The 25,748-nt window shown below is 38.6% G+C and overlaps 2 protein-coding genes and 1 long non-coding RNA gene across 8 annotated transcripts in view; 1 reads left to right on the top strand and 2 right to left on the bottom strand.

Annotated features, from left to right (window-relative positions):
- TINAG (tubulointerstitial nephritis antigen) overlaps positions 1–1,666 on the bottom strand; it is a 41,783-nt gene extending 40,117 nt beyond the window's left edge. The window contains exon 1 of one of the 2 annotated variants that reach the window (XM_051613579.1): positions 1,176–1,663. In XM_051613579.1, the coding sequence (XP_051469539.1) occupies positions 1,176–1,545 (370 nt within the window). In that variant the 5' untranslated portion in view covers positions 1,546–1,663. Of the gene's footprint in view, positions 1–1,175 lie in introns of both variants that reach the window. The other variant, XM_051613580.1, reaches the window with a different exon arrangement.
- Positions 17–14,798, top strand: LOC127382242 (uncharacterized). Of its 2 annotated transcripts, none has more exons than XR_007888908.1 (3): positions 17–61; positions 251–334; positions 11,822–14,798. It is a non-coding gene; the product is annotated as an uncharacterized LOC127382242 (long non-coding RNA). The 2 variants fall into 2 exon arrangements; XR_007888909.1 differs by having other exon boundaries at positions 11,896–14,798.
- The window catches only part of MLIP (muscular LMNA interacting protein), a 104,399-nt gene continuing 85,384 nt past the window's right edge, over positions 6,734–25,748 (bottom strand). For all 4 annotated transcript variants that reach the window (XM_051613577.1, XM_051613576.1, XM_051613578.1 and 1 more), the window contains 3 exons: positions 13,559–13,612; positions 8,881–8,915; positions 6,734–6,848 (listed from right to left, as the gene is read on the bottom strand). In XM_051613577.1, coding sequence (XP_051469537.1) covers positions 8,889–8,915; positions 13,559–13,612 — 81 coding nt within the window. In that variant the 3' untranslated portion in view covers positions 6,734–6,848; positions 8,881–8,888. The remainder of the gene's footprint in view (positions 6,849–8,880; positions 8,916–13,558; positions 13,613–25,748) is intronic.

The raw sequence follows: 25,748 nt of genomic DNA on the forward strand, positions 1-25,748 counted from the left end.
ATTTCCAGGAATGTTTGCCAAACTAGACCTGCAGGCTGTCAGCTCTGGAGCAGAAACGCTGGTAAGTGTTCATGTAGAGCTTATGACAACAGCAACCTGGTCTGTTGGAAACAGCATACACCACTGCAGCAACTAAACATGAAACAAATGTCTTTATCTACATAAATCATAGAACGGGCTTTTAGATGCTTAGAAATGCTTTGGAAATTCAGATTTGGTTTACAGCATTTCTGTCATCCTCACTTATCAGATTTTGGCTACATCCTGGCTTAAGATCACAGCCTCCTGAAGAGCTTGTGGTGTGAGTGCTGGAATGCAAGCAGCAGGGTTATTGGTAAGAAACAGTTAATTTTAAAAAGTCATACTAGTATTTCTGTTGATTTTAGGCTTTTGAAACTTTGGTACAGCGTCCACATTTTTCAGCTAGATTTGGTCTGCTAATTGTAGCAAGATACATAGTATTAAAATCCACAATTCTAAACTTTTCTCCTGAGCACAGATTTGGCCTGTGCTGGAACCAAGGGAGGACCAGATGTTTGTAGATAGTTTCTTGGCAATCTCTAGTTTAAAATAAATAAATAAATACACTGAGTTTACAGTAGTCCTGGAAAGATTTCCACTACAACCTAACTAGTAAGAAAATAAAAGATGCCAGAATTCCTTGTTCTAACCACCTCCTTTCACCTACTCTTGCACCTGAGATGTCACAGGAAAAAGAGTGTCCCACAGAAAAACTATGCTGAATAAAAACCATTGCAGAATAATTCAAAGTGATATCATTCAGGGTACCTCTCTGTTTTCTTGATGATTTATTTATACTGATAAATACAAAAAGAGCTTGTTGTTCATCTCATGTTAATCTGTAATGCTCTCATGAAATTGTTGAGATGACACTAATTTTGACCCAATGAGGTTATTTTGAGAAATTTCAGGTAAAACAGAGGTTCTGATCAACAGAGATATGGTCTAACCAATGTTAAAATATGCCCCTAGAGACCAAGAAATAACAGGAAGCATAGTTCTTACTCTAGTTTCATACTCACTATCTTTGTGCATTGTGTCTTTAGTGACATTTTGAGGATATATACACTCTAAAGACTACTCAGCAATTTTACTTTCAAGGATATTTTTATCCTAATGCACTCATGACAGCTGAGCATTTTCTCTATACCTACCTGATGTTGGAGGTGGCCAAGGCTCATCTGACCTGGTGGGCACAACACGGTGGTCACAGACATCCCAGTAGTCAGCACAACAGTCTACAGGGCCAGGAAATTCTGAGGCACAGAACTGGTCACAGTAACATACAGCTGCTCTGGAGACAATATTAAAGCTGCACTCATCATTTCTTCCTGTGCAGCAGCCTCGTACCTTGCAGGACCTTCCCTGATATAGACTCCTTTTTAGCCTGCTCCACTTTGCTGAACCACCATCTTCAACAGAGGATAGTCCTTGGGGGACGTTTCTTCTAGAATCAAGCTGCTTTGTTATCCAAACTTCACTTGCAATGCAGTATAGGAGCAATATATGACTTTTGGGCCACATTCTTCTGCTTCTAGCAGCCTTTTTTGAGGCTCTCTGTGCTTCACTTCCTCAATAAATGTTCATTTACTGTAGATGTAATACTTTCAGTTAGCATTCAGAAAGAAATCTGAACAGAAAGCTGCAGACTATGGATTTCTAGGAAGACTCTGCATGTGTTAATTATTAGTCAGACGTTGTAAACTGATTTATTTGCCTGATTCATGTTATCTATTTAACCGATTTATATACAGAGATACTGGAAACAGAGCCACAACCATATTCATTGTTATGAAACATAGGGTGCACTCTTTCACAAGTGAGAAAGTACACAGTAAATATTTTGGAATATACATGGTCCAATATTTTAGGTTTATACTTTTAACTTCTAAAATCAAAACAATGGGAAGAATGACTACAGGGTATCAAAGGAAGCTCTCTTTCTTTTGGGCTTTATTTATCTGTAAATAATACATTCATTGTATGATTGGAAATTATGTAACAGTTAGACTGCACTTCGACATTTTCCTTTCTGATATACAAGGCTATATGACTGTAGCAAACTTATTCTGCATCTCCACTTCAATCTTGCTTCCAGTGATGCAGCTTAGCTTTATATGTTTCATTTTGCACTATTTTACTGTGTGCAAAATCCAAAAAGTTAGGTGATATTCAGTATAAACTACTACTGAAAGATAAACTTTTAATGTTTGCATTTCTTTAGTTAAAATGAACTTGGCAATCATTGTAAACAGTGTAATAAAAACCCACTGATGAGTGCTCATTCCTATTTAAAAAAGAAATGGCTCTACTAATAACACCACAAGGAAAACCAGAGCAGATATCAGAAGATAAATTAGCAGCCTTTATTAATGGATCTATAATCTCCAGTTTTTTGAACAGCAGACCTAAATAAATATGCATGGTACTGTTGCTGTAACTCAAAAGATTAAGAAGAAAGTAGCAAAGAACTTTGAAGTTCCTAGCAGAGATAATACATACGGCTGAACTGCAAAAAAAAATCAGTTTCAAATCTGAACTGTTTCAAGACAATTGAAGTCTCCAAAGCCCAACAAGCAGAGGTAGAAACCAGTCATCCTTCTGTCTCCATTTTGCAGTAAATGAGAGGAACCTGGAGAAGTTGATGGTACATTGTTTTCTAGGGAATTAAGGAGATTTCTCACTTTGTGACTTCAGCTGGGCTGTTCAGTGCTGTGGGAAATCATAGCATCAAAGGGCAGCTCCCTTTGAAAGCACAGCTGGCAGCACAGCTGGTTTGGATGCATTGCCATGAACGGCAGAGACATTAAGAAGGAATGTGTATGTGTGTGTATGTTTATATATACAGGCTAGCAATCCAAATGTTCAAGGCTTTAATATAATTTCCTGCCAGCAGTGCTTTTATTGGATCTGCCTCCCACACTGTCCCCACCACAGCTAAAGAGCTGTGGATGAGGGAAAATCGCATCAGACTATGCAACTTTTATTTTGCTCTGTTGCAAGCAGTTGTCTGTGTGGGAGTTAATAGAAAGGCCAAGGTCAGCAACATGCTATCACTGCACATCACATAATAGAACATAAACCTTAGCCTTCACATTTGTTCTGTGGGGGTTTTTTTTATTAAGTTTTGTTCACAAAACAAAAATCTAGGCAAAAGCTGGACATCATTAATTCTGTCACTGACTGCTATAATGGATCAGATATAATATGAAAAAAAAAGAGAGAGAGAAAAGACATGTTCATGGAAATCCAAGTAATGTGCTCATTAGAAATGATAATTCTGGTTTTTATGTCTATGTAGCTCCATCAGTTCTACGAGAATAACTCCTGATCTGCACTGACATCAGCAAAATACAAATCTTTGTTATTAAAGATATTTGGAAATATTTTTACAAAGTTATCTCTTTGCTCTGGAGCACAGGAAAGATAAAAAAGCTGCCATATGTGATGCTACCAGCCAGTCAGATTAAGTGAACAAGCATATCTATGTTTTAAGTTACAGGCTTCTGGTTTCGTTTGTTTAGGGTTTTTTTTAATAGGTTTTTTAATTTGCAGTTTTAAAGACTTACTGATGATAAACCAGAGGCTAGGGAATTGCTGGCAAATTTCATTAGGTAGTTTACACAGGAATGAGATTTTTTTTAAAGTAAAGTGAAAATGTAATTTGTGCTTCTAAACAGCTTTGGTTTGTGATGTAAGAAACTGTTGAATCTTGATAAAATCTATTTTTCTCAACTGTTGGCATATGCTCAAAACCCACAAATCTATGCTATTGTAGTTAAGTAAATAGTTTTATTTCAGTAGTTTCCTCTGTAAGCAAAAGTATGGCTTTGTTCACTGTATGAAAGCATGAGTTGACTTACCTGTAACTGTTTAGAAACAGTTAAACATGAACCTTTTTCTCTATTGAAGATTAACCTACTCCAAACATAACAGCTAAGCTTTTGATTTGGGGTTCTAGTTCTATTTCTAGTTTGCACAGTTAGGTACAAAAATATCAGACTTCTACCTGTTTCAGCACTACCTGATGTCTACTCTGGAGCTTCAAAAATCACCACACATTTGGCAGGAATTCAAATATTGATATCACTGAACCCTTGGTAGAGTAACAAGTAAGAAACAGTTTAGAGTGTCTAAAAATCTCTTCAAGGCTGGAGCAGGATTATTGCACAGCCTTTCTTTCAAAAGTCTCCCTGATTTTTCTGAATGAACCTATTTGTCATCATAAAAGTCTTATTTCTAATCACCTTCAGAACACAGGCAACAGCCGTGGCCATCAAGGCTCTGGGTGCAGGAGGTCACTTCTAGATGGACAGCAGAGCCCACCCCATCAGAAGATGGGGTTCTTCCCTGCCCCTGGCTACCATAAGTGAACAAGGGTCAAACCTTGCACCCAGACTCAGAGGGAGAGCTGCAGTACTGCTACCTTGTGCCAGGATTTTTTATTATTATTATTATTTATTTTTTCCAGCTTAAATTGTACCTCACGGCAACAATAGAAACACCACAACACTGTAGGGTGTTGTGAACAGTCTGTGTGTCAGACTGTGAGAGAGGCTGAGGGAAAAAAGGGGACTATAAACCCTCACTAAGCATAGGCAGTCATTGTGATCCTGATGGGAATGTGTGTTTTACCAGAAAAAGAAATGAATAAAAGCAGGGTAAATACATCAGAACTTGGACTAAATATATTGTACTATCGAATAAGCATTATCCATTAATTTTAGAGTACTACTGAAAAAGCAATCTATTTTTCATGCTGACTTCTGCTCTTTATAATCTCTCCTTAAAGGATTTTTTCTCTTTATTTTTTTTTCCATTGGTTTCTCAGGATAGACTTCCTAGAATGTACTTGCCAATATACTCTCATTTTTCATTCATAGACTGAAGCTGTTTGAACAGATAGAGAAACTGGTTTTTAAGGTATGCAACAAACCCACAAACCCAGAACTCAACAAAAGGATTCCTCTTTTGCACTTCCTTTAATTCCAATATTTCCCCTTCTTGCTTGTGTTCCTTCCACCTATTGCCTTCAGTCTATTGCCTGGGCTAATTTAAACCTAAACTATACCATGTGAATAATTCCATTGGCTAGACATGCTAGATGGGGTTTGGGCTTTGCAAACACAGAATTCAAGAGGAGAAGAAAGCTACGTTTGGAACAAATTCAGAAGGAAGAAAATGCTTTGAAACAATGGGCAGGAAATCTTACTGAGACTTCTGAAGATCACACAGATCACACTGGTTCTAAACACGAATTTTGCCTACTTCAGTGCTCTACTGAAAAAAAGAAATATTATTAGGTCCTTGGTGGGTAAACCTATTACATCTTGTACAATATTTATTATTAGATATGTGCTTGTATGTATTAATTTATAGCTATTTTTTTTTAAGTTTTTAATACATTTTTGTTATATTTACCTATATGTGTTGATTTCTGTCCCCAGGAACTCCCTCTTGAAATCCCAGAAATGCTTTTCTCAATTTTTTTAACCATCTGGTTAATGGTTATGCTGTCCACAAGATGTACACACTTCTAATATTTTTTTCATTGAGAAAAGAAGCTATTAAGAAAAACAAGCAAACTTATATGTCTATCAATCTGTTAATGACATTCTGAAGGATGTGTGTGCTCCAGTATCAGGGGGAAAAAGTGTATTTTACACATAGAGAGAGACTGACTGACTGATGGCTGACCTTCTGTTTTCACAGTTCCAGAGTTCAACAGTTTTAATGCAGGCTGGACTGAAACTACATCAGGTCAAAAATCGTGCAAGAGGATGAGAGGCCTAAGATCTATGCCATTTAGACTTTTTTATTGTAATGTTTTAACTGATGTTAATATTTTATGAATTAATTCATGTCATTAATTCTAATGAAAGCAGCAACAATTCTCATTAAAATATTAATCCTAATATCAATGTGGCAGGAGGTAATATGGTTCTGCACACCAGGACAGGGCAAATGCAATACATATGTACCTGTTGGGGGATTTGCGGTTCAGAGAATGAAGAGATCAGGGAGAAGTCAGCTCACTCATGCAAGCTTAGACAATCAGCTTCCTTAGACTTTTATAATGTATTTTGGAAGCAAATTGTTCAAGATCCAGGCTCAGGTAACATTGCGTGGGAGCAGCACGGATTAAAAAACAGCAGCATAAATTTAAGAGGAAAGTGGTGATTCTTCCATGGGCTCCAGGAGTGTAGCTGGTCATGCTGCCTTCCCAAAAGAGCTGTAAATATTGCATGGTAGAGAAGTATCACTGTGCAAGCTGATTGCTGTGGGTGCTGACACAAAGATTAGTAATTCCTGGAGTATTTAACAAAACTTAAGTGTCTGTGTGGTGGCAAAATGTGACCAAGGTCAAGAGCATAGGAGCATTCCCTTCCTGAGGATGCTGGTATTTGTTCTCAGCTATTTAAAATACATAGAGCTAGACTTACAGGAGTAAAGATAAGAATCACAACAAGCACTTTGCAACAAAAATACAGCTTTATTTAATGTCAACATTTATATTATTTTTAAGGAAATTGTGCTGTGTTACATTGGGCATATCTTAAACCAGCAAGCACTTCAAGAAATGATATTTCATTATGGCACATTCATGTGTGTATCTCTGGGGTTAATTATGCTAGTACATAAGATTATATCTTAAAATAATATTTGATTATTATTACTGCTTTGCAATTAGCATACTGGAAGCATTTTATTATTTATTTGTTTGTTTAAATGGTGCTTTAAATATAATTTGTGCCCTGGATTCCTCCTCAGTGTAGAAACAGGCCTCAAAATGCTCTATGGTTTTAGCTCTTGATCCTAATTTGGGGCTGCAAAAGAAGAGTTTTCTCATTAACACAAAGAATCAAAAATACAGATTAGTAAACTGTGTGACAATCACTGAAGTAATTTAGTTTTCCTAATTTGTACAACCTGGTGATCTGGCTAACAAATGTAACTCACGGTTTCACAGAAAAAAAGCCCTAAAAATATATTCAGCCACCTCATTTGTACAACAGCTGTGGGAAAAGATGACAGCTGGCAGATCAAACCTACCTTGTGAGATGCTTGTCTGTCCTTGCAGCAGCCTGAGATAAACTGTTTTAGCACTCAAATTCCCACACAGTTGCTCCTGTCCAAATCCTATATTGAATCTCTCTCCCTGAAATTTAGGCCCATTTCTTTTTCTCCTACTCTGAGGAGGGATGGAGAAGTGACTAATATCCTTTTATAACAGCCCATTATGAAGAGATACAAACTGCTGTGCCTCTGCTCTGCTCTTATTTCTATTCTGTGTGAAGACACTGAAACCTTTATATATTTTCTTAATCTTCCATTTGTTTCCCACATGCCATGCAACTGATTCTTCACTGATACTGAAGAGACATGAGTAATTACCTCCATCATATTATAAGCACTTCCTTCCACACCTTCCTGGAATGGCAATTTTATAAGAAAATCGCCCCCTTGAGTCAGATTCAGTTTCTGGTCCTATGTAATCCCAAGGTTCTCTGCTGCAGTATTACTGTCATTCCTTTTCTGTCTGTGCTTTTTGTATTTCTTTGTATTTGTCTTCAGTGAATTTTATCATATTGATTTCAAGCCATTCCTCTAATGTAAGCAACATTTTTTGAATTCTTATCCTGCCTTCCAAGCTGCTTGCAAGTCCTCCCAATTGGCCATTACCTGTAAGCATGGCAAGCTTATTGTCCAAGTGGTTGAGCAAGTAACTAATGGCAATGTTTTATAGTGCTAGAGCTAGAAGACAGCAATGAGAAAGCCTTTGTGAGACGTTCTCCCACTTTGGCAGTAAGTGATTGTTCTCAGAGTACAGTTTCCCACCAGTTGCACATCTCCCTCCTGTGAACTTAATTTAGTCTGTACCTACTTTGCTTGCTTATGAATGTCACGTGGGACTGTGTGGAAGATACGCTCTATCAGACACATCCCCTATATCTGTTTTGCTGTCAAAGAAGGAAATGAGATCAACTTCATAGGATTTGTTTCTGATGTGCTGGTGTGCAAGTCCTTTTATCTCCTCGCTACTCTCTAGATGCCTACAAATGTTTATTTTATTACTTTGTTCTGCTGCTAGGGCTGACTTTTCTGTATTTAGGTTTTCCTTTCCTCCTCTGTTAGATATGATATTTGTCTTTGCCCAGTTTTCTGGGAAGTTACTCATTCTGCTAATCACTAGTGTTTGAGGAAATTCTTTGGTTAAATATTTTAAGAATAGGTTTCATCAGGCTGTGCCATCCTGTGTACTCCAATTTATCTCAGTATTCCTTCAAGTGTTCCTTTCCTTTTTCTCTCCATGACCCTACTCTCAAACTCTTAATAAAAGCTGTAGTAAACTTTTAGTCATAATTAACCTTTTTAATCAAGACTGAAACAAAAGAAGGCATGGAACATTTCAGTACTACATGATATCTGCTCTAAAGCATAGTGCATTGTTTGCAATATAGTGTTGTTTAACTCTAGCAAAACATTCATTTTAATGGCAACATGTGGTTATGCACTCAAATATAACATCATGCTCATCTTATTTCAGTGACATTATTTCATAATAGAATTCCAGACCACACTTCAATTTCCCACAACTGTTTGATTGCATTCCACTTAAAATTAATTAAATTGTGACTTTATTCTGTGATGATAAGATGTGGAATTGTTCTGCACAGGTAATTACTAAGAGAAAATTATTCACCAATCATACCAGCTTGTTATCCAAACACTAAATAGTTTAACTATATCTAAAGCATCCTATCATCTTTTTATAAAAAATTGTTCAAGTGACACTAACAGAGTAGTTACATATTCAAAGTGTGACTGTATTCAAGTCAGAAAAATAGTCATACTCACCAGCCTAGCTAAATTGAACCTCTTTCATTGGCAACCTGCAGAAAAAAAGGGAAATAAAAGGTGAAAACAAAGTGGAGAGGAGAATAAAGGAGCAGAATGTTAAGCAGGCACTGTTCTACAAACCGGTGGAAAACCGTAAAACAACTCTTTTTTAAAAACATCGATTCTCTGCACTGTTAATTTAGAGCTATGCTGACCACTGGGGATCATTTTTCATGCATTTACATGTTTGAGGAAGTATACTGCACATGGCAAATTTCAATGGACAAGCATCACCTTGGGTTTCCACTTCTTTTTTGGGCCACAACTTCAGAGGCCAGAGCATGTTGTCAAATTTTCCATTCACATGGCACAGATGTTGCTTTACTCCACCTTAACAAGACCAAGAAGCAGGGTGGACTACAGAGTGGATGAATAACTGCCTCGACCACTGGTCTAAAAAGACAGCAGTCACCAGTTCCAAGTCTCTGCTCCATGTGTCATTTCAGAGGATGCTAAGGTGATAGTATTCAAAGGGGAAAAAATACAACAGTTTTTTTCTTAAAGCCAAATACAATTAGATTAAAATGGCAATTTAAATTAATTACTGATGCTTCCTACTTTCTCTACATCACATGTAAATTACTACCTTTTCATACTTTTTAATGTAAATTAACCACATAATTGATGCATCTACAGTAATAGTTTTATAGCAATCACATTAGAAATAAAATCCTATAAATGCATAAAATACTTTTTCCTTGTTAAAACCTGGTGATGTAGCATTCATATCAGTAGCCTGAAACTTTTTACTGTAAGCAAGGAGATATCATTGAAGCTGGCCAAAAGTACTGCCCAAGTACATGCTGCAAGTATAAATCTTCTGTTGTACATATAAAGTATTAAAATTTAAGAAGTTTAAAGCATTATTAAAGTATAAAGTAAATAGAAAGTATGTTTCCTGATATTTAAGGGTTCTATTTGAGAATTTACAAATGTGCTTTTTTTGGACCTACCTTTCTATTTACAAAAATAAGAAGACTACAGTTTACTGTTCCCTTGTAGTGGTCCATCCATTTAAGAGGTTAAAGAATTTGTCACAGCTAACACCTGAAATTCTTACTCCTTTAGCAAAAGTAGTAGTTATTCCTACTTTTAATGTTCTTTTGCTGGGTCATTAAATTTTCAGGTAAATTAACTGTTATGATGATATGGAGAAAGCCTAAGGCTGCAGTCCTTGGCTTAGTGAAAATAAATTAAGGGTGGTGAGGCTATTACTTCAAAGAGGTATTGTTAATTTTCCAAAGCATTTTGGAACATCACAGGTCACGTCAGAACAGTTCTCATTTTGGAGGCAAGTGACATCAAAGTATTTTTTTCATTTGCACCATCCAAGACCTTTTTTTAATATGTATTGCTGTTGCTCTTTGTCTTATCATTTGCTGCCTTAATTACTACGCTTAGTCTCAGTCTGTGCCACATTCTTTATGACTTGCCTATTGCTGCCTCATTTGTTATGTAATCCATATATTCTGCATATCAGCAGTGCTGCAAAGACCTCTCTGACCCCAGGGGTGGGAACAGAAGAGATGCTGACTTGGTCACAGTGTAGTGCACACGTTCTGCAGCCTGGATGACCATGAAGCTGGTGACAATGTTCTGCCACACTAGCATATATCAGCTTTCCACTGTCTAGAGGACAAGGCTATCATTTAGTACAAGACTGAAAATAAAAATTGAACAGTGCATTCACAATACAACAGGTGGAGAGCCCATGTTTATAACTCTAAGGGAAGCACAGAAGCAATGCAAACTTTTGCCCAATTCTGTCCTGATGTTGGGAAGGATCTGTCCAAGCACCAAATGGAAGAAGGTGTTTGAACAAAGGAGCTGACATTTGATTAGGAGCAGCTTCTGATACAATTCCTTCTAGTTTCATTAGATATCTACCGTATCCCTGCTCTTGCTTTGACAAGCTTTGATCTTTCAAGTTGAAAAGGTATTGAAGGGTACATGAGAGACATGTTGCCAAGCAGCTTTGTGGGGGAATTTCATAAGCTCTGCAACTTTCGTTTTAATCCAGGGTATGATGACAGGTTTTTTTAATTGGAAGAACATCTCTCTGCTCTGATAATGCCATTTGGGTAAAAGGACTCTTTCATAAAATGGGTGCTTTTTCTTATATGTAGAATCTATCAATGATTAATACTAATGTTAACCCCTGACCAGGAACACTCCTTAAGTAAATAAAGATCAAGAGCACTGTGTAACAGAACTTTGGAACTTATCGACATTCTCATAGACTTTCAAATTTCAAGAACTTCTCTTATTAAATGTTTGAAGTGTAGCAGCGTATATTAATGGTTTCCCCTTGGGGAAAAAAAAAAAAAGAAAAAAAAAGAAAAAAAAAAAAAGAGCTTCTTGAACTAGCAATCTCACAAATTCATACAAATGACTGTCAGTGAAATCTTGTTACCACTGAAGTCAATGTGTGGCTTTACTATGTTAGTATGATATGCTTCAGTTTATGAACTGATCTTAGTAATACATGAGTTAAATTATGTGTCTTGTTTCTTATAAAAATTGTCTTTCAAAAGATCTCTCTTCCCATTAGGTCTGCAAAGTTCTCCCTCAATGTGTATATTGTAAAGAAGAAGGATGACAGATGGGTATCTGGCTGTTTGTTTTCCTCCATTTTATTTTCAAATGCAGAAAAATCAGCTGCATCATCAGAGGCTGCTTATTTTTATATATATATATATACACACATGCATATTTATCTATGTATATACACACACTTATACAAATACACATATATATATATTTGTGTGTACATATACACATTTTAGTGTATCTCATGTAGTGCGAATCTGTTTGATCTCAACAACAAATTCATCCTCAGGATTATTAAGTTCCTCTCACCACCCCCTAATGAAATACCTTTACTTCAATAATATTTCAGAAACTATACAAAGGAGATGGAGAAACACAACCTATCTGAGAAGCTCAGGAAGGTATTTGTTTCATTTTTTGAAGGCACTTTGAGGCTTCCTTTGGATAGATCCACAGCAGAAACCATAACAACCGCTTTCAAGAGAACCCAGAAATGGCTCCTGGGAGGCAGAGGAAAGGGGACTGATGGTGTAGACACAAGCAGAAAGAACCAAGGCAATCAAAAAGGGAGGAAGCTGGAAGACTGTGATGAAGATTCAGAAAAACACAAAGAGATATGAAACAGCTGAAAGTTCCTGACCCTCTGCACAGAGAGGCTGGGGATGCACAGGAGTGTAGAAGGCCATGTTCATGTCTTGTGTCTCATACAGTCCCAGTGCAGAGCAGCAATCCATTGATCCACTCAACAAGTGAGATGTCTACCTTTTTTTTTAATTTTACTTTTTTAATAATTTTTCAGCAGAAACTGAGATAGACCATAAGTATTTATTGACACACTGTCAACGAAGTCAGAATTCCAGCAAACTCTGCTTCCAACTTGTAAAGTGCTTGACCTCAAAACTCCCTCAATATTTTTCAATAAGAAAGATTCTTGTTTGGTAGCAGCTATTGGCAAACACCATTTCATTTATTTAAATGCTCATTTTTCTCCTTTTAGCAAGACTAAAACCTAACTATAAAATAATAAATGAAAAATAAACTATGTTACAAAAATGTCATTATCATTCCTATCTGTACTGTTAAACTCATTAAAAAAAACAATTTGTGAAATAATTTTAAGCATGCACCTATAATCAAAAGAGGTCTCAGTAGTAAAAAAATTCATTCTTGTGTCATAAATGTACTCATACTGCTATTATTGGTCATAAGTTATGCCTTCTTATGTAAATTTCTAAAATAATACTGAAAATGTTCTTTAATTGAAGATGTTCTACTACTTTCCAAAGCCTAGAGTATAAAATATTATAGTTAATTAAATTACATATATTTATTTCAACTTTGAGGCCATAATTCAGTTTCATGCTCATGACTTTATTAGAAAAAAGACTTCCCTGTGCCAGCAGAACCTTTTTAATTTTTGTATGTTCTGTCTCAAGAGAAAATTGATGTGTAACAGATGGCTTCAGCTCTTACTGAATGAATCATCTCGAGTGGTAATTACTATGGTCCTAGACAGTAGATACATAAAAGTAGCAGAGAATTGGCTAGTGAATTTAGACTTTGAGATTTGTGTCCTTTTTCAAAGTCAAATAACATTGGCACTGAATTTTGATACCAGGCAAACTTGCGCTATTTGTAGCCTCATGTTTTCTTGACAGTCCTTTACAAAATTCTCAATAACTAATCATCCTAAGTGCTTCTGGTAGTTGTCATATCTGGTGTTTAAAACAGAAGCTATACCAGTGAACTCAAATTGTGGAATGTGTGACTTAGATGGGTCTACCTGGATAATTGAACAAATCCAGCTTGCTAATATCTCTACAGCACATACCAGGAACCTGAAGTGTAAATGTTAGCATTACTCCAAAACCACTTAAGCTGCACAGTCTGCAAAACAACTATGGTTTGGTTTGGGTTTTTTCTTCATTTATCATTAAGAATAAGTAATGCTTTTCTAGTCCATGCACTGAACAAAAGCAGATTGGGAGTTCAGCACATTTTTGCTCATCAACTCTACACAAGCTACGTAAATACAAGACAAAGCTAGCATGCAAATGCTTAAAACCATTTAATGTCAACTGATTACCTCCTTAGAGCTGAGTGCTTCATTTTCTGGAATAGGCACTATGGGATGACTGGGCTGATGTCACAGGATGGAGAGAGCATGAAATTAAAAACAGGAAAAAGAAATATCTTATCAGTTCAATCTTTATATAAAATATCATTAAAGTTTAGTAATTAAAGCCAATACCCTCAGTCATGCAATGGATAGCGAGGCAACAAGATCACATTTGTGTTGAACGTGCCCTCTGACTACTCCTTGTCTGTAAGAAAATCTGTTTCAAGGTATGGCCTATTTTCTGTCATTTCATATTCCTAGAATTAAAAGGGTGGGAGAGGGATAAATCACTTTCCAATTTGGAGAGACACGTCAAATAAAAATCACAGCAAGGGCACCTGACTTATAATACATTTAGTATGAGATAACAAACACGAAGTTATATAAAACTGCAGCTATATCTACATCACTTTGAATATCTGTAGTCTTAAATCTCCTCCAAAAAGACCTCTACTTAATCTTAAATTTCACAGACATAAATAATACAATATTTATCTAAAAAACTGCTTTATAGTTGCAGTTAGTATGTGCAGAAAGGAGTTTTAGATCTCAGTTATTTTCCAGTTTTGAGTATTATATCATTTGCATCTGAGTTATGAAGTTTGATGGATGTGATTCAAGTGATGAATCATACCAATTCCAGTAAGATTTTAATCAGATTATAGGCAAATAGGTAAGCTGGAGCTTATAAAGGCAATCATAAGGTCATAATCTTGTGAGGTTTCCTATACAGTGACACAGACACATCCCTTTTAGAGCAAAGGCTGCTGAAAGTATCTGGGCTTGGGTATTTTAGGACTGCAAAAAACAAAGCTGGAAGAAGCCTGCTATTTTCAATGTACAAATGTATTACGTTTTTTTATTTAGATCAAATAGTAAATAATTTTTTTAAAAAAAGTGTTTCTTAAAAAATGTTCCTCTTGACCTAGGAAAATGAATGTTCAAACTCTGCTTTTTGAGAAGCAAAACTAATCTTCCAAACTGACCCTATAAAGAAAGGAGGATACTGGAGTGGAATATACTCTAATTTTATGAAATCATATTATACATCTGCTGTGTGTTGTGCTTTGCCTTTGCAAACTTGTCCTTACTCAATTTTAGGGAAGAAGGAATCAAGTCTAGCAATAACAACAGTGGTTATAGAACCTTTGAACCATTTGCTTTTTATTATTATTTTTTTTCCCAAAAAATAAAGGTAAGCAAATAACTTGAGGTGGTAAGTCTATTTATTCAGTACATTTAGACAATGGAATCATTTTAGGCAAAGGAAGAGTAAGGAAGGGGTAAAGAGCAGCATCCCTCTCTCTGCTGCAATTTCAGCCAGCAGAGCTGCCAAGGCAGCACCCAGATCTTCACAGAAGACACAGGAGGTGTTTAATGACTTATGAGGGAGACAGCGTTCCCATTTCCAAACCCAGCATCCTGCAGCTACTGAGGGTGGGCAGTCCTTGGTAATACACAGGTACAAAGCAACACCTCAGGCTCTAGCAACGCCTGTGGGACCTTAGCAAGCTTGTTTCACTGAAATAAACCCTAGACTTAAGTTGCCTGTTGCCTCACCCAGAATATGGCATGTCTGTATTCCAGGCAAAGAAAGAAGGGACAATCACAAGGAAAAGAAGAAAAGTACTGATCATTTTCTGCTTACTTTACCTGCACCTAAGTTCTCTGAGGAGGGTTGTCCACTGCTTGCAAGAAAGAAAGTTCCCTAGTCAGGTAGGGATCTGGGAACACAACAGCTATTTTTCTCAGGTTGTCTAGAGAACCAATGAAAAATACATTCCTATTGTGTTATCTTGTCCTAACCTTTCTTGCTGGTATTCACTGCCTACTGTACTAACTTGAAAAGCCTTTCTGAGTCATGACTCTGCCTCACCCTGTTCTCTGAGTATTGAGGTCTCAAGTCCCTGCTTGGACCTGACAAAAGCAATGCTGTCTTTTTTTTGTCCAAGAAATACCCTCTTTTCAAACTGAAGAGTCAACATGTGTAACAGTCTCCACAGACAGAGAAAATTATCTGTATTTTCTAGACAGACTCACTTAACAATTATTATTTTGGAGAGGGTTAGTTGAAAGAAGACAAGAGAGAGGCAAACAAGGACTTCACTGACAAATAATGGAGGTGAAATTTAAAACAGGCTTAAGACTTAGAGAAAAACTGGACAATATACAGTTCTCTGTTTTCAAGAGGCTTCTCTGACATAAAACCCATGAAGATATTATAGAAGAGTCTATATGTTCTAATAGGCTCTGGACACTGGATTTTGCCATGAGATGGGGTCTAGTCTTAGGGAAATCATTTAAGGTTACATTTATAAGGAACTTTATCTAGTCTTTTAGTGAATATGGAGCACATAAACCAAGTGCTGCATCCCTTCTGTTACCGTAATGCTTGGTCTTGCAGATCCTGAAAGGAGGGTATTGGGTTTTTCCCTGGAATTGTACAGCTCTGCCTCTGCCAGCTGCCAAGGAGCTGAGTGCCTTGGCCTGGGTGGCTGCATCCTAATGAGCTGGAGGCCTGTTCCCTGTGTTATTTTCACTAAGTGCCAATGTAATCTGAAATGTCAGCCTTGCTGTGGAAAAGATCCCATGCCTTTCCTTCCAGAGTTTCACCAAGAGGCTACAGAGCCTTATTCTTTCCTCATTGATTTTTCCTTACAAATATAGAATCACAGAATTGTTTGGATTGGAAGGGACCTTAAATATCATCTAGTTCAAACTCCCCCTGCATGGGCAGAGACACCTTCCACTAGAACAGGTTGCTCCAAGCCTTATTCAACCTTGTCTTAAACACTTCCAGGGACTGGGCATCCACAGCTCCCCTGTGCCATTGTCTCACCACCCTCACAGAATACAATTTCATCCTATCATCTAATCTACATCTACCCTCTTTCAGTTTAAAACCATTCACCTGTCCTATCACTAGATGACCTTGCATAAAGTCCCTCTCCAGATTTCCTGTAGGCCCCTTCACATACTGGAAGGCTGCAATAAGGTCTCCCTGGAGCCTTCTCTTCTCCAGGCTGAACAACTCCTGCTCCCTCAGTGTTTGTTCATAGAAGAGGTGTTCCAGCCCTCTGATCAGCTTCATGGTCCTTCACTGGACTTGCTCCAAGAGGTCTTATGTTGGGGGCTCCAGAACTGGACACAGTACTCCAGAAGATTTTGTGTTCTTGAATGCACAGAACACCAGTCCCAAAAGCAGGATGGGGCTTGCTGTCCCAGTGCACTTGATTTCTCTAGCTCCACAGGTAAGAACCAGACTCTTGTAGAAGAGGGAGAAGTTTGAATCTCTGCAGGATAAGATGAGCACTGCAATCAGGTCTCTCGCGGTCTGGGAAAGTACTAATGGAACACAACGGCATCTACATGTTATCTTCTCTGCATGGTGGTCAGCCCAGGGTGTTTGGAGGACACTTAACTGGACAGATAGCCTACCTGTGTAAACTCAGCCTTGTACCTGAATCAGAGTACAATCTACATCCCTAAGCACAGGGGAAAGATTCTCGCAGAGTACTGTCATCTCTCTGCAAAGATGAGCTATCAACATCAGAGTACCAGACAGTCAACTTCAAACTACCAGAATGAGAAGAAGGCAGAATGAGGTGGGAATAACCCTTCCTTATTAAACATTGTATGACTATCATTCCTCAGAGTCATACAGCAATGTGTCCAGGTCCATAAGATCCAGAATTCCAGAAGTGTGAATGTGACTTGGACTATGTACTTTTTATGGGTGTGTTGTCTTAGTGAGACATCATCAAGCTCTGTCACTGGCAGTCTTTCATCTCCAGGTAAAAGCAGCTGCAAGAAACCCTCTTTTCTTCTAAAATTATTAAAGGATTCCATCTTTCGATGGTGGAAGATGACAATACTGGTTGTATAAGTTCTTTTCTGGTTCACTTTGCCAGTTACAGAACTCTGACAAAGTTGATTAATGATCCTTAATTTTTCCAGGTGTCACTCAGTTTTCTGGTAATGTGACATTTTCTTTATTTTTTGCAAGAACAGTGAAAGACCAGTGAAATCTGTATTTGTGGCTGCAAAAATTGTGCTGAGGAGAGCAGAATAGCCTGACAATACGTAAGTATTTGCAACATGTAAGTTCAAAGGCAAATTATATATCTGCTCAAAATAATCTCTTACAGACTCAAAGAAGGCTTAGAAAAGAGGTGGTTATATAACATCTTAGTTAGACCTTTGCTCAATTAGCTCTGCAGAGTAATCAGCAAGACATATTTGCCTTTAAAAGGTCAGTTTATCTTTATTGTGCTTTGAATCACAGCTCCTCTGAACTAATATAAAGCCTTCTGATGTGTTCTCATTTTAAGACCTTCTTGATAAAACTAAGCCGCTGTCGAGAGGGTCTGCAACCTCTGCTAATTGAGACACAGGTTTAAAACTCTTTGGAACCAGTGAGAGAAAATGCACATGATAAATCAGAATGTTTCAACAATAGCCACCAGAGAAAAGTCACATATTTACTATTCTTTCAAACTATATCATTAAATCTTTAATTCCCTTGAAAAATAAATTGGGTACTCTAGAGTTATGAAACACAGAGTCATTCCTTCCCTATAGGAAAAAATACAAATTTCTCAAAGACTAAATAAGTTTATTTATAGAGGCATAACAAGTAAACCTTATTATAAAAAAATATATATATAGATAACTACTTTTTCTGAGTACAAGAACATGAAATCTAGGGTACCAATAAATAGTAGAATACCCACAGAATAAGAGGAAGGACTGCCTTCAGCTAAGGGGGAAATACGTGGATAATGTAAAGGGACAATTTACACTTATGGTGTCTGTAGTGTCTCTGAAATGACACAGCATAAAATCCATTTCAGAGATTCCATCAGTTACACACCCCATTCTTTTGCACCTTTAACCTCTCTATAAAAAGAAACGTAAAGTAGAAATTATGATAACAACAAAGATTTATAATATGCCTTCAGCCACGTATGCAATAGCATGTCCTGACTGACTTGCAGATCATTAGTATAAACTGCCGTATCTGTGTATTTTCAACTTGAAGATTTCAAAACTCTCTCCAGATACTGATAAGAGGGACAAGTTGTATGCAGACATATTTCCTTGACAGGTTCTCACAGGACACAGGCCTGAGAGGCAGCAGGGGGGGTTGAGACCAAAACATTTTAATCTGAATACCTGAGTCTAGAGCAGTTATAGGGCTTTGCAGCAGGGATTCCTTATAGAATCATAGGATCACAGAATCATAGAATGTCTTGGGTTGGAAGGGGTGTCTAAAGGTCATCTAGTCCAACCCCCCTACAATAAGCAGGGACATGTCACACTAGGTCAGGTTGCTCAGAGCCCCACCATTGAATGTCTCCAGGGATGGGGACCCCATCACTGCTCCAGGCAACCTCTTCCAGTGATCCACCACCCTCATATTAAATAACTGTTTCTTAACACCCAACTTAAAATCTACCCTGCTCTAGCTTGAAACCATTACCCCTTGTTCTATTCTTACTTGCCCTAGTGAACAGCTCTTCCCCAGCCTTCTTATGGGCCCCTTTCAGGTATTGGCACAGTTTTTTCAGGTTTGTTCCAAAGCTCAGCTGAGATTCACCAGATCTCACTTCTGCCAGGCCAATGTAGAGGGTTGCTATAAGGTCCCCCAGCGTCTTCTTCAGGCTGAACAACATCAACTCTCTCAGCCTGTTTTCATAAGAGAGGTGCTCCAGCCCTCTGATCATCTTCGTTGCCCTCCTCTGGACACACTCCAACAGGTCCACATCCTTCTAGTGTTCGAGTCTCCAGAGCTGTATGCAGTACTCCAGGTGAGGTCTCATCAGGGCAGAGTACGGGAGAAGAATCACCTCTTTCAATCTGCTGGACACACTTCTTTTGATGCAGCCCAGGATGGAGTCGGCCTTCTGGGCTGCAACTGCACATGGGTGGCTCATGTCCAGCTTTTGATCCAGTAGTACCCCCAGGTCCTTTCCCACAGGGCTACTCTCTAGCATGTCTTCCCCCAGCCTGTATTAGTAACTGTGGTTGACCTGGCCCAGGTGCAGGACCCTGCACTTGGCCTTGTTGAACTTCATGAGCTTCACATGGGCCCACTTCTCCAGCTTGTCCAGGTCCCTCTGGATGGCATTCCATGCCTCTGGCGTATCAACCACACCACTCAGCTTGGTGTCACTGTCAAACTTGCTGGGGGTGCTCTCAGTGCCACTGTCAATATCATTAATGAAGATATTAAACAACACTGGTCCCTGTACTGACCCTTGATGGACACCTCTTGTCACCATTTTCCATTTGGAGACAGAGTCATTGACCACTACCCTCTGGTTGAGACTATCCAGCCACTTCCTTATCCACTGAACAGTCCACCCATCGAACCCACATCTCTTCAATTTAGAGAGAAGGTTGTTGTGGGGGGCTGTGTCAAAGGCTTTGCAGAAGTCCAGATAGATGGCATCTATAGGTCTTCCCTCATCCACTGATGCAGTCACTCCATTGTAGAAAACCACTACATTGGTCAGGCAGCATTTGCCCCTAGTAAAGCCATGTTGGCTGTTCTGAATCACCTGTGTCCTCCATGTGCCTTAGTATGTCTTCTAGGAGGATCTGTTCCATGATCTTCCCAAGCACAGAGGTGAGGCTGACAGGTTGTTAGTTCCCAAGGTCCTCCTTTCTACCCTTTTTGAAAATGGGCATAACGTTTCCTTTCTTCCAGTCACTCCACAGTAAAGAAATCCTTCATACCTTGCCTTCTATATTGCACGTCTGTGGCCATCTCCCACATTTCATCCCACCTATGGGTCCTTGCTACAGACCCACCAATGTTTCTAGCTTCAGTGATTGGAAACATCTTTCAGAATATTATTTTTTTTTTTTCACAGTCATTAGTGGTTTTCAAGGGAGGAGGGTCCTGTATTCAGAAAGACACTAGGTTGGTCAGGCAGGATTTGCCCCTATTAAAGCCATGCTGGCTGTCTGGAATCACATCCTTGTCCTCAATGTGGCTTAGCATGTTTTTTAGGAGGATCTGTTCCACGATCTTCACAGGCACAGAGGTGAAGCTGATGGCAAAGAGGTGAGACTGACTTACGTCTAAGTGGAGCTGGATGAAGGACGATGCGTGCAAACCCAGTCAGTAGTGCATTGATTTTCCTTGGACTGCCTTTTCCCAGACCAAGTTCAACTTCTCATGCAGGGCAAGTCTACAAAGGAATCAGCTGGGGATTTTCTGCCAAAATGATTTTTCAATGAAAAATGCCAGCAGCAGAAAAATTAAGCTTTCTGCAAAACATTTTGATTTCTCTCGCCAACTCTCTCTAGTCATTTAGAGAATTAAAAAAAAAATGTTTAATCATAAGAAATCCTTTTCATACCTGGAATATTGTGTTTTCTGACCTGGATGTTTCATTCTGGATCACTGCCATAAAATATTAAGCTACATTTCACTATCAGCACACTTTGTGGCAAACGTGATAAGATTATTTTTATTTTCTGCTGTGGACTAATCAAGCTCTGCAGTTCCTCACAGGGTTAATTTCACTACAGGTGATTATGGGGCCTGGTGGCCAGCTGGTACCAGGCCTGTAAAGAAGACTTGAGTCATGAGAACCAAAATATACACACCCATAGTGTAAAGCAGCAGGGGAGACAAACATCTTCTAATCACATGGATTAGAACTATCTACTTTCAGTTAGATCATATAACCCAAATGATGATTGATTTCTGGAGTATTTAAATGTATTCAGATTTTAATCTATATTGGAAAGAACATTTCAGAATTTCCAACAGCACAAGTGTTTGAAACTTCCCTTCAGCACATTGGCTGTGAACTATTTATGGACTCAAAGGAATCAAGTCATTGCTTACATGAGACAATGCTTCCTCGCTTCCTTGCCCCAGGAAGGAGCTCATTAAGTGATAAGCCCAAAGAACTTTAACTGCTTTCCAGGTGAGAGTGTGAAATGAAATGGATTTAGTTTTCAGAGCTGACCTTATCCACATATTTTCTTCCCAGATTAGATGCAAAACTGAATAAGTCCCCTTTTCTGACTAAGCTTCTACAGCAAGAGATCTCTGACCTTACCTACTTTACATCCAAACCACAAACTTTGACTTAATTTTCAAGGGTGTACATGTGTAACTACCACCCATTGTACTAAAATTTTGCATTCTGCCTCCAAAATTAACTGTTGGCTAGGGCCAGAATTTCTATTACATTTGATACTGTTTTATTTCTTTAAAAGGTCTGCCTGAAATTCACTATGCAGAAGACTAGACACAATCAGCCTAGAAAGCCAGGCATAAGACTGAACTCAAATTTTATATTAAGTAGAGACTTCTAAGAATTATAGAATCACAGAATGGTAGGCGTTGGAAGGGACCTCTGGAGATCATCTTGTCCAACCCCCTGCTAAAATAGGTTCACTTAGAGCAGGTGGCACAGGATCACATCCAGGTGGGTTTTGAACATCTCCAGAGGAGGACACTCCATCACAACTCTGGGCAGCCTCTTTCACTGCTCTGTCACCCTCACAGTAAATAAGTTTTTCGTCATGTTTGGATGAAAGGTCCTGTGTTCCAGCTTATGCCTGTTGCCCCTCATCATGTCATGGGGCACCACTCAGAATGAAGACATAGCATTTTAAAGCAATTTTTGGTGCTTGAGAAAGCAACAGATGTGTCTGTAAGTATGTTTCAAGAGGAAACCTGGACACTTTCGGGCACAGCGTTCACTGGGAAGCACATTTTGACTTCTAAGTATGGCAAGTTTCTGCTGGAGTTTGATCCTACTGCATTCAAGAACACAACTTCTTGTGTGCGTGTTTTCTAAATAAACAGAAGTACACACACCAAAAAAATAAAATACCAAGATCTCACCAACAACAGCTTCTTCTAGTAGAAATGAGACAGCAAACTCTCAGAATTGCCTGTGCACTCAGGCCAAAAGGAGTGACACCGTCATTAATTCCTTTTTTTTCCTTTGAAGGGGCTGTCTCTGTGGGAGCAGGTAGCAGAACTCTTTCCAGGCATCGACAGACTTAAGACATCTCTGCATTAAGTGCATGCTGCTGTGTCTCCTCTTGAGTTTAAGCTACCTTCATGTTCTGTTACTGATTTGATAGCTTTGAAGAAAGCGATTAATTACCAAGTCATGATCCTTCTAAAGTGCTTATGGGGAAATGCCTTTCTATAAAGATGAGCTGGACAAGAACTCTAAAGGCATTTTCTGCAGGCATTATCAAGCCACATCCCAAGTGATGAAAATGTCATCTAAGTATGATATGATTAAAATAGCTCGCTAAGCCCAAGCAATAATATATGAAGGAGATGCAACCATATTAAGCATTTCTATTTTCCCAAAGAGGAGGTCCAATTTATATCACTGCACTGATGAAATGGCTTGTTTGCCTCTGATTTCTTTTTCTACACTAAAGCGATTGTTCCGGATCACAGGCAGTAGAGGGCTGATGAACCACAATACACCTACACAAGTATAGCATTTAAATATCAAAGTTCAAAAGAGAGAAAAAAACTCTCTTCTAGAAATAAAAGCAGCTGGGATGATGTCTGGGAGAAAAGTGCTTTTCCATGGCAACCTTGAAAGGCTGCCACGTTCATAGAATATCAATTCCCACTATCCTACTATTAACCAAATACAAACAGCAATGAGTAAGAGATTGGATGGTGAGGTAAACATCACTGATTTCATTTTAAAAATAATAAAGATTCCCTTTAAATATACTGCTTACCTACAAGCCTGTAAACCTGCAAATTATTATGGAAGGCTGACACTTCCAAGATGACAACATTTAGTTATTTGAAGAAAACTCTATTTGAGTCCAGAAATTAATTAAATTGGCTTGAGCCCAAAGCTAAACATTAAAGAAAACTTGTTCTCTGCAAGCTTAGACCTTTACTCTTATAAGTAATGTATGATCAGGTACAGAAATGGTAATTTTATTTTACCATTTCTCATACCTATTGCAAAAAGCCAGTTCTCTTCAATACATTTTCAAGGCCATGCTGCTAACTATTTAACCCACAGGAATATTTTCACAGAGATGTACATGAATAGTCTCCTCAGCCCTTGCCAACAAAGAAAAGGCAGTTTGAAAGTCAATAGGGACTGAGAGAGGTCCCCAGCTGAGGGAGCTACACTTGCTCATCCCATGCCTTTTCACTTGGGCAGGTCATTTCTTTCCCCTTCAAAATGACTGTCAGTTTGCCAAAATTACTCTGCCATGAAAGATATGTACATCAATTATGCCTCCATATGAATCCTAGAATCATCAAACAGCCCAGGCTGGAGGGGTCCAACCTTTTGTGGGAAAGTGAGCCTTGATGAGATTTTATAGCACCCTGTTCAAACACATCTTGAAAACCTCCAGTAATGAGGAGTCCACTGTGGGGAAGTTGTCCCAGCAATTGATTGTTCTCATTGTAAAAAAGATCTGTCATATAACAAGATTAAACCTCTCCCAGTGCAAGTTGTACTCATTGTCCCTTGTCTTCTCCATGTGGCACCCTGTGGAGAGAAAGCCTCCATCCTCCTTCTAGTCACCCTTTAAGTACTGTAATACTGTGATGAGGTCCCCCTGAACCTGCTCTTTTCCAGGGAGAAAAGACCTAACTCCTCCAGTCCTTCCTCATAGGGCAGGTTCTCCAGCCCTTTCATCATCTTCATGGCCCTCCTATGAATTCTTTCCAGTCTATCTGCATCTTTTTTTAATTGCATGGACCAGAACTGGACACAGTACTCCAGGTGCAGAGTTGTGCTCTTCCGTTCTACACAGTCCTCTGCTAAAGGCTGGAGGGATTCCCAGCAGAAGAACTCTTTGGAGTTAACCACAGGACTAAATGTTAGCTGAGGCTCTCCATCAATGCAATAGTTCCACTCAAGTCCACCTTCCTGAGCTGCTGTATTTCAATCAAAAGGAAAGGAACTTTTTTAATAACAAAAATTTCAACTCATATAATTATTCGAGACCTAGGAGTGTAAATAAGAGCAGCAGTGTCTGGTGCCCAGGGAGCAGATTGGGAAAGAAGAGGACAAGGGAAATGAGAAGGCCAATGAGAACAGAATCAGCTCACTTCAATGGGCAATATTTTTATTTCAGAAGCAGCCCGTGCACAGAGGAGAGGAAGGAGCCTTCTCTGCTCTTCTCCAGGCAGGACAGACACAGTATCTTGATTCCCACTGCTTCCACCCATCAAAACTAAAACCACATTGTGAAATGATTTGCAACACAGTTTATGGATTTCACCACTCTGAATACTTATAATTTACAAAACCTGCCACGTCCATCTTTCAGCTTCATCTGTGTAATTCCATCAGCTATTAAGATTCGGGTACTTGGTGGAGCTTCAAAGGAAAACAAGCTGGCACTAGGACCAGTTTGCCTCAACAGCACCACAGTGCCCTCTCATTAAAGCATTTCAGATAGAGAAAGGGTTATTTCCTTATGCTCTGAGCCAACACATGAAATTATAACTGGTTTAGGAGCTCACCATGTCTTCCTAATATCAAACACAAGTGATCATCCTGGTTTTTCCTGTATCCATTTTCCCTTTCTGAGGGAACACTTGTTTAAGGTAATTTTTAATGAAAGTGTGGGTGAAGAATAGCAACTGCATTCACAGGCACATCCTGTCTGTTCTCAATAGTATATTTGCAACGTATTAAAAATAATCGTAAGAATTTACGGCCTCAGGTTTTGCCCTCTAGTGGAAGATGAAGCAAAATACAACTTAGAAATGCAACACATATAGATTGACCATGTCAAAACTAACCATATGTTTTCTGGATGTCTGGAGATACAGCAAGTGAGTCACGGTGCATATTATCCCCTTATCCCAAGGAACTCCAGGGGATATACAGCTATGACAGTCCAGGTCATAGATCAGAAGATTTAATTACTGATTTTTTTGTTCTAATCATGGTCAACATCATAGATTCTTGTGGATTTTCACTAAAACTTATGAAACAGAAGAGGTAAATTGCTACATTAAAGCAAGGGATGCATTTGGAGAAACACAAGTATTGTCATCACATGTGGTCTCGACCAAAGTCAAGAGCCTATTTCAGTTAATGATGAGAGGGATGGCAGTGGGAAGTCAACCAGAAGCCCAAATGTGTGAATTTTCTTGCTTAAATTGTCA

This window comes from Apus apus, chromosome 3 (genome assembly GCF_020740795.1).
Source record: "Apus apus isolate bApuApu2 chromosome 3, bApuApu2.pri.cur, whole genome shotgun sequence".
NCBI classification, from domain to species: domain Eukaryota; kingdom Metazoa; phylum Chordata; class Aves; order Apodiformes; family Apodidae; genus Apus; species Apus apus.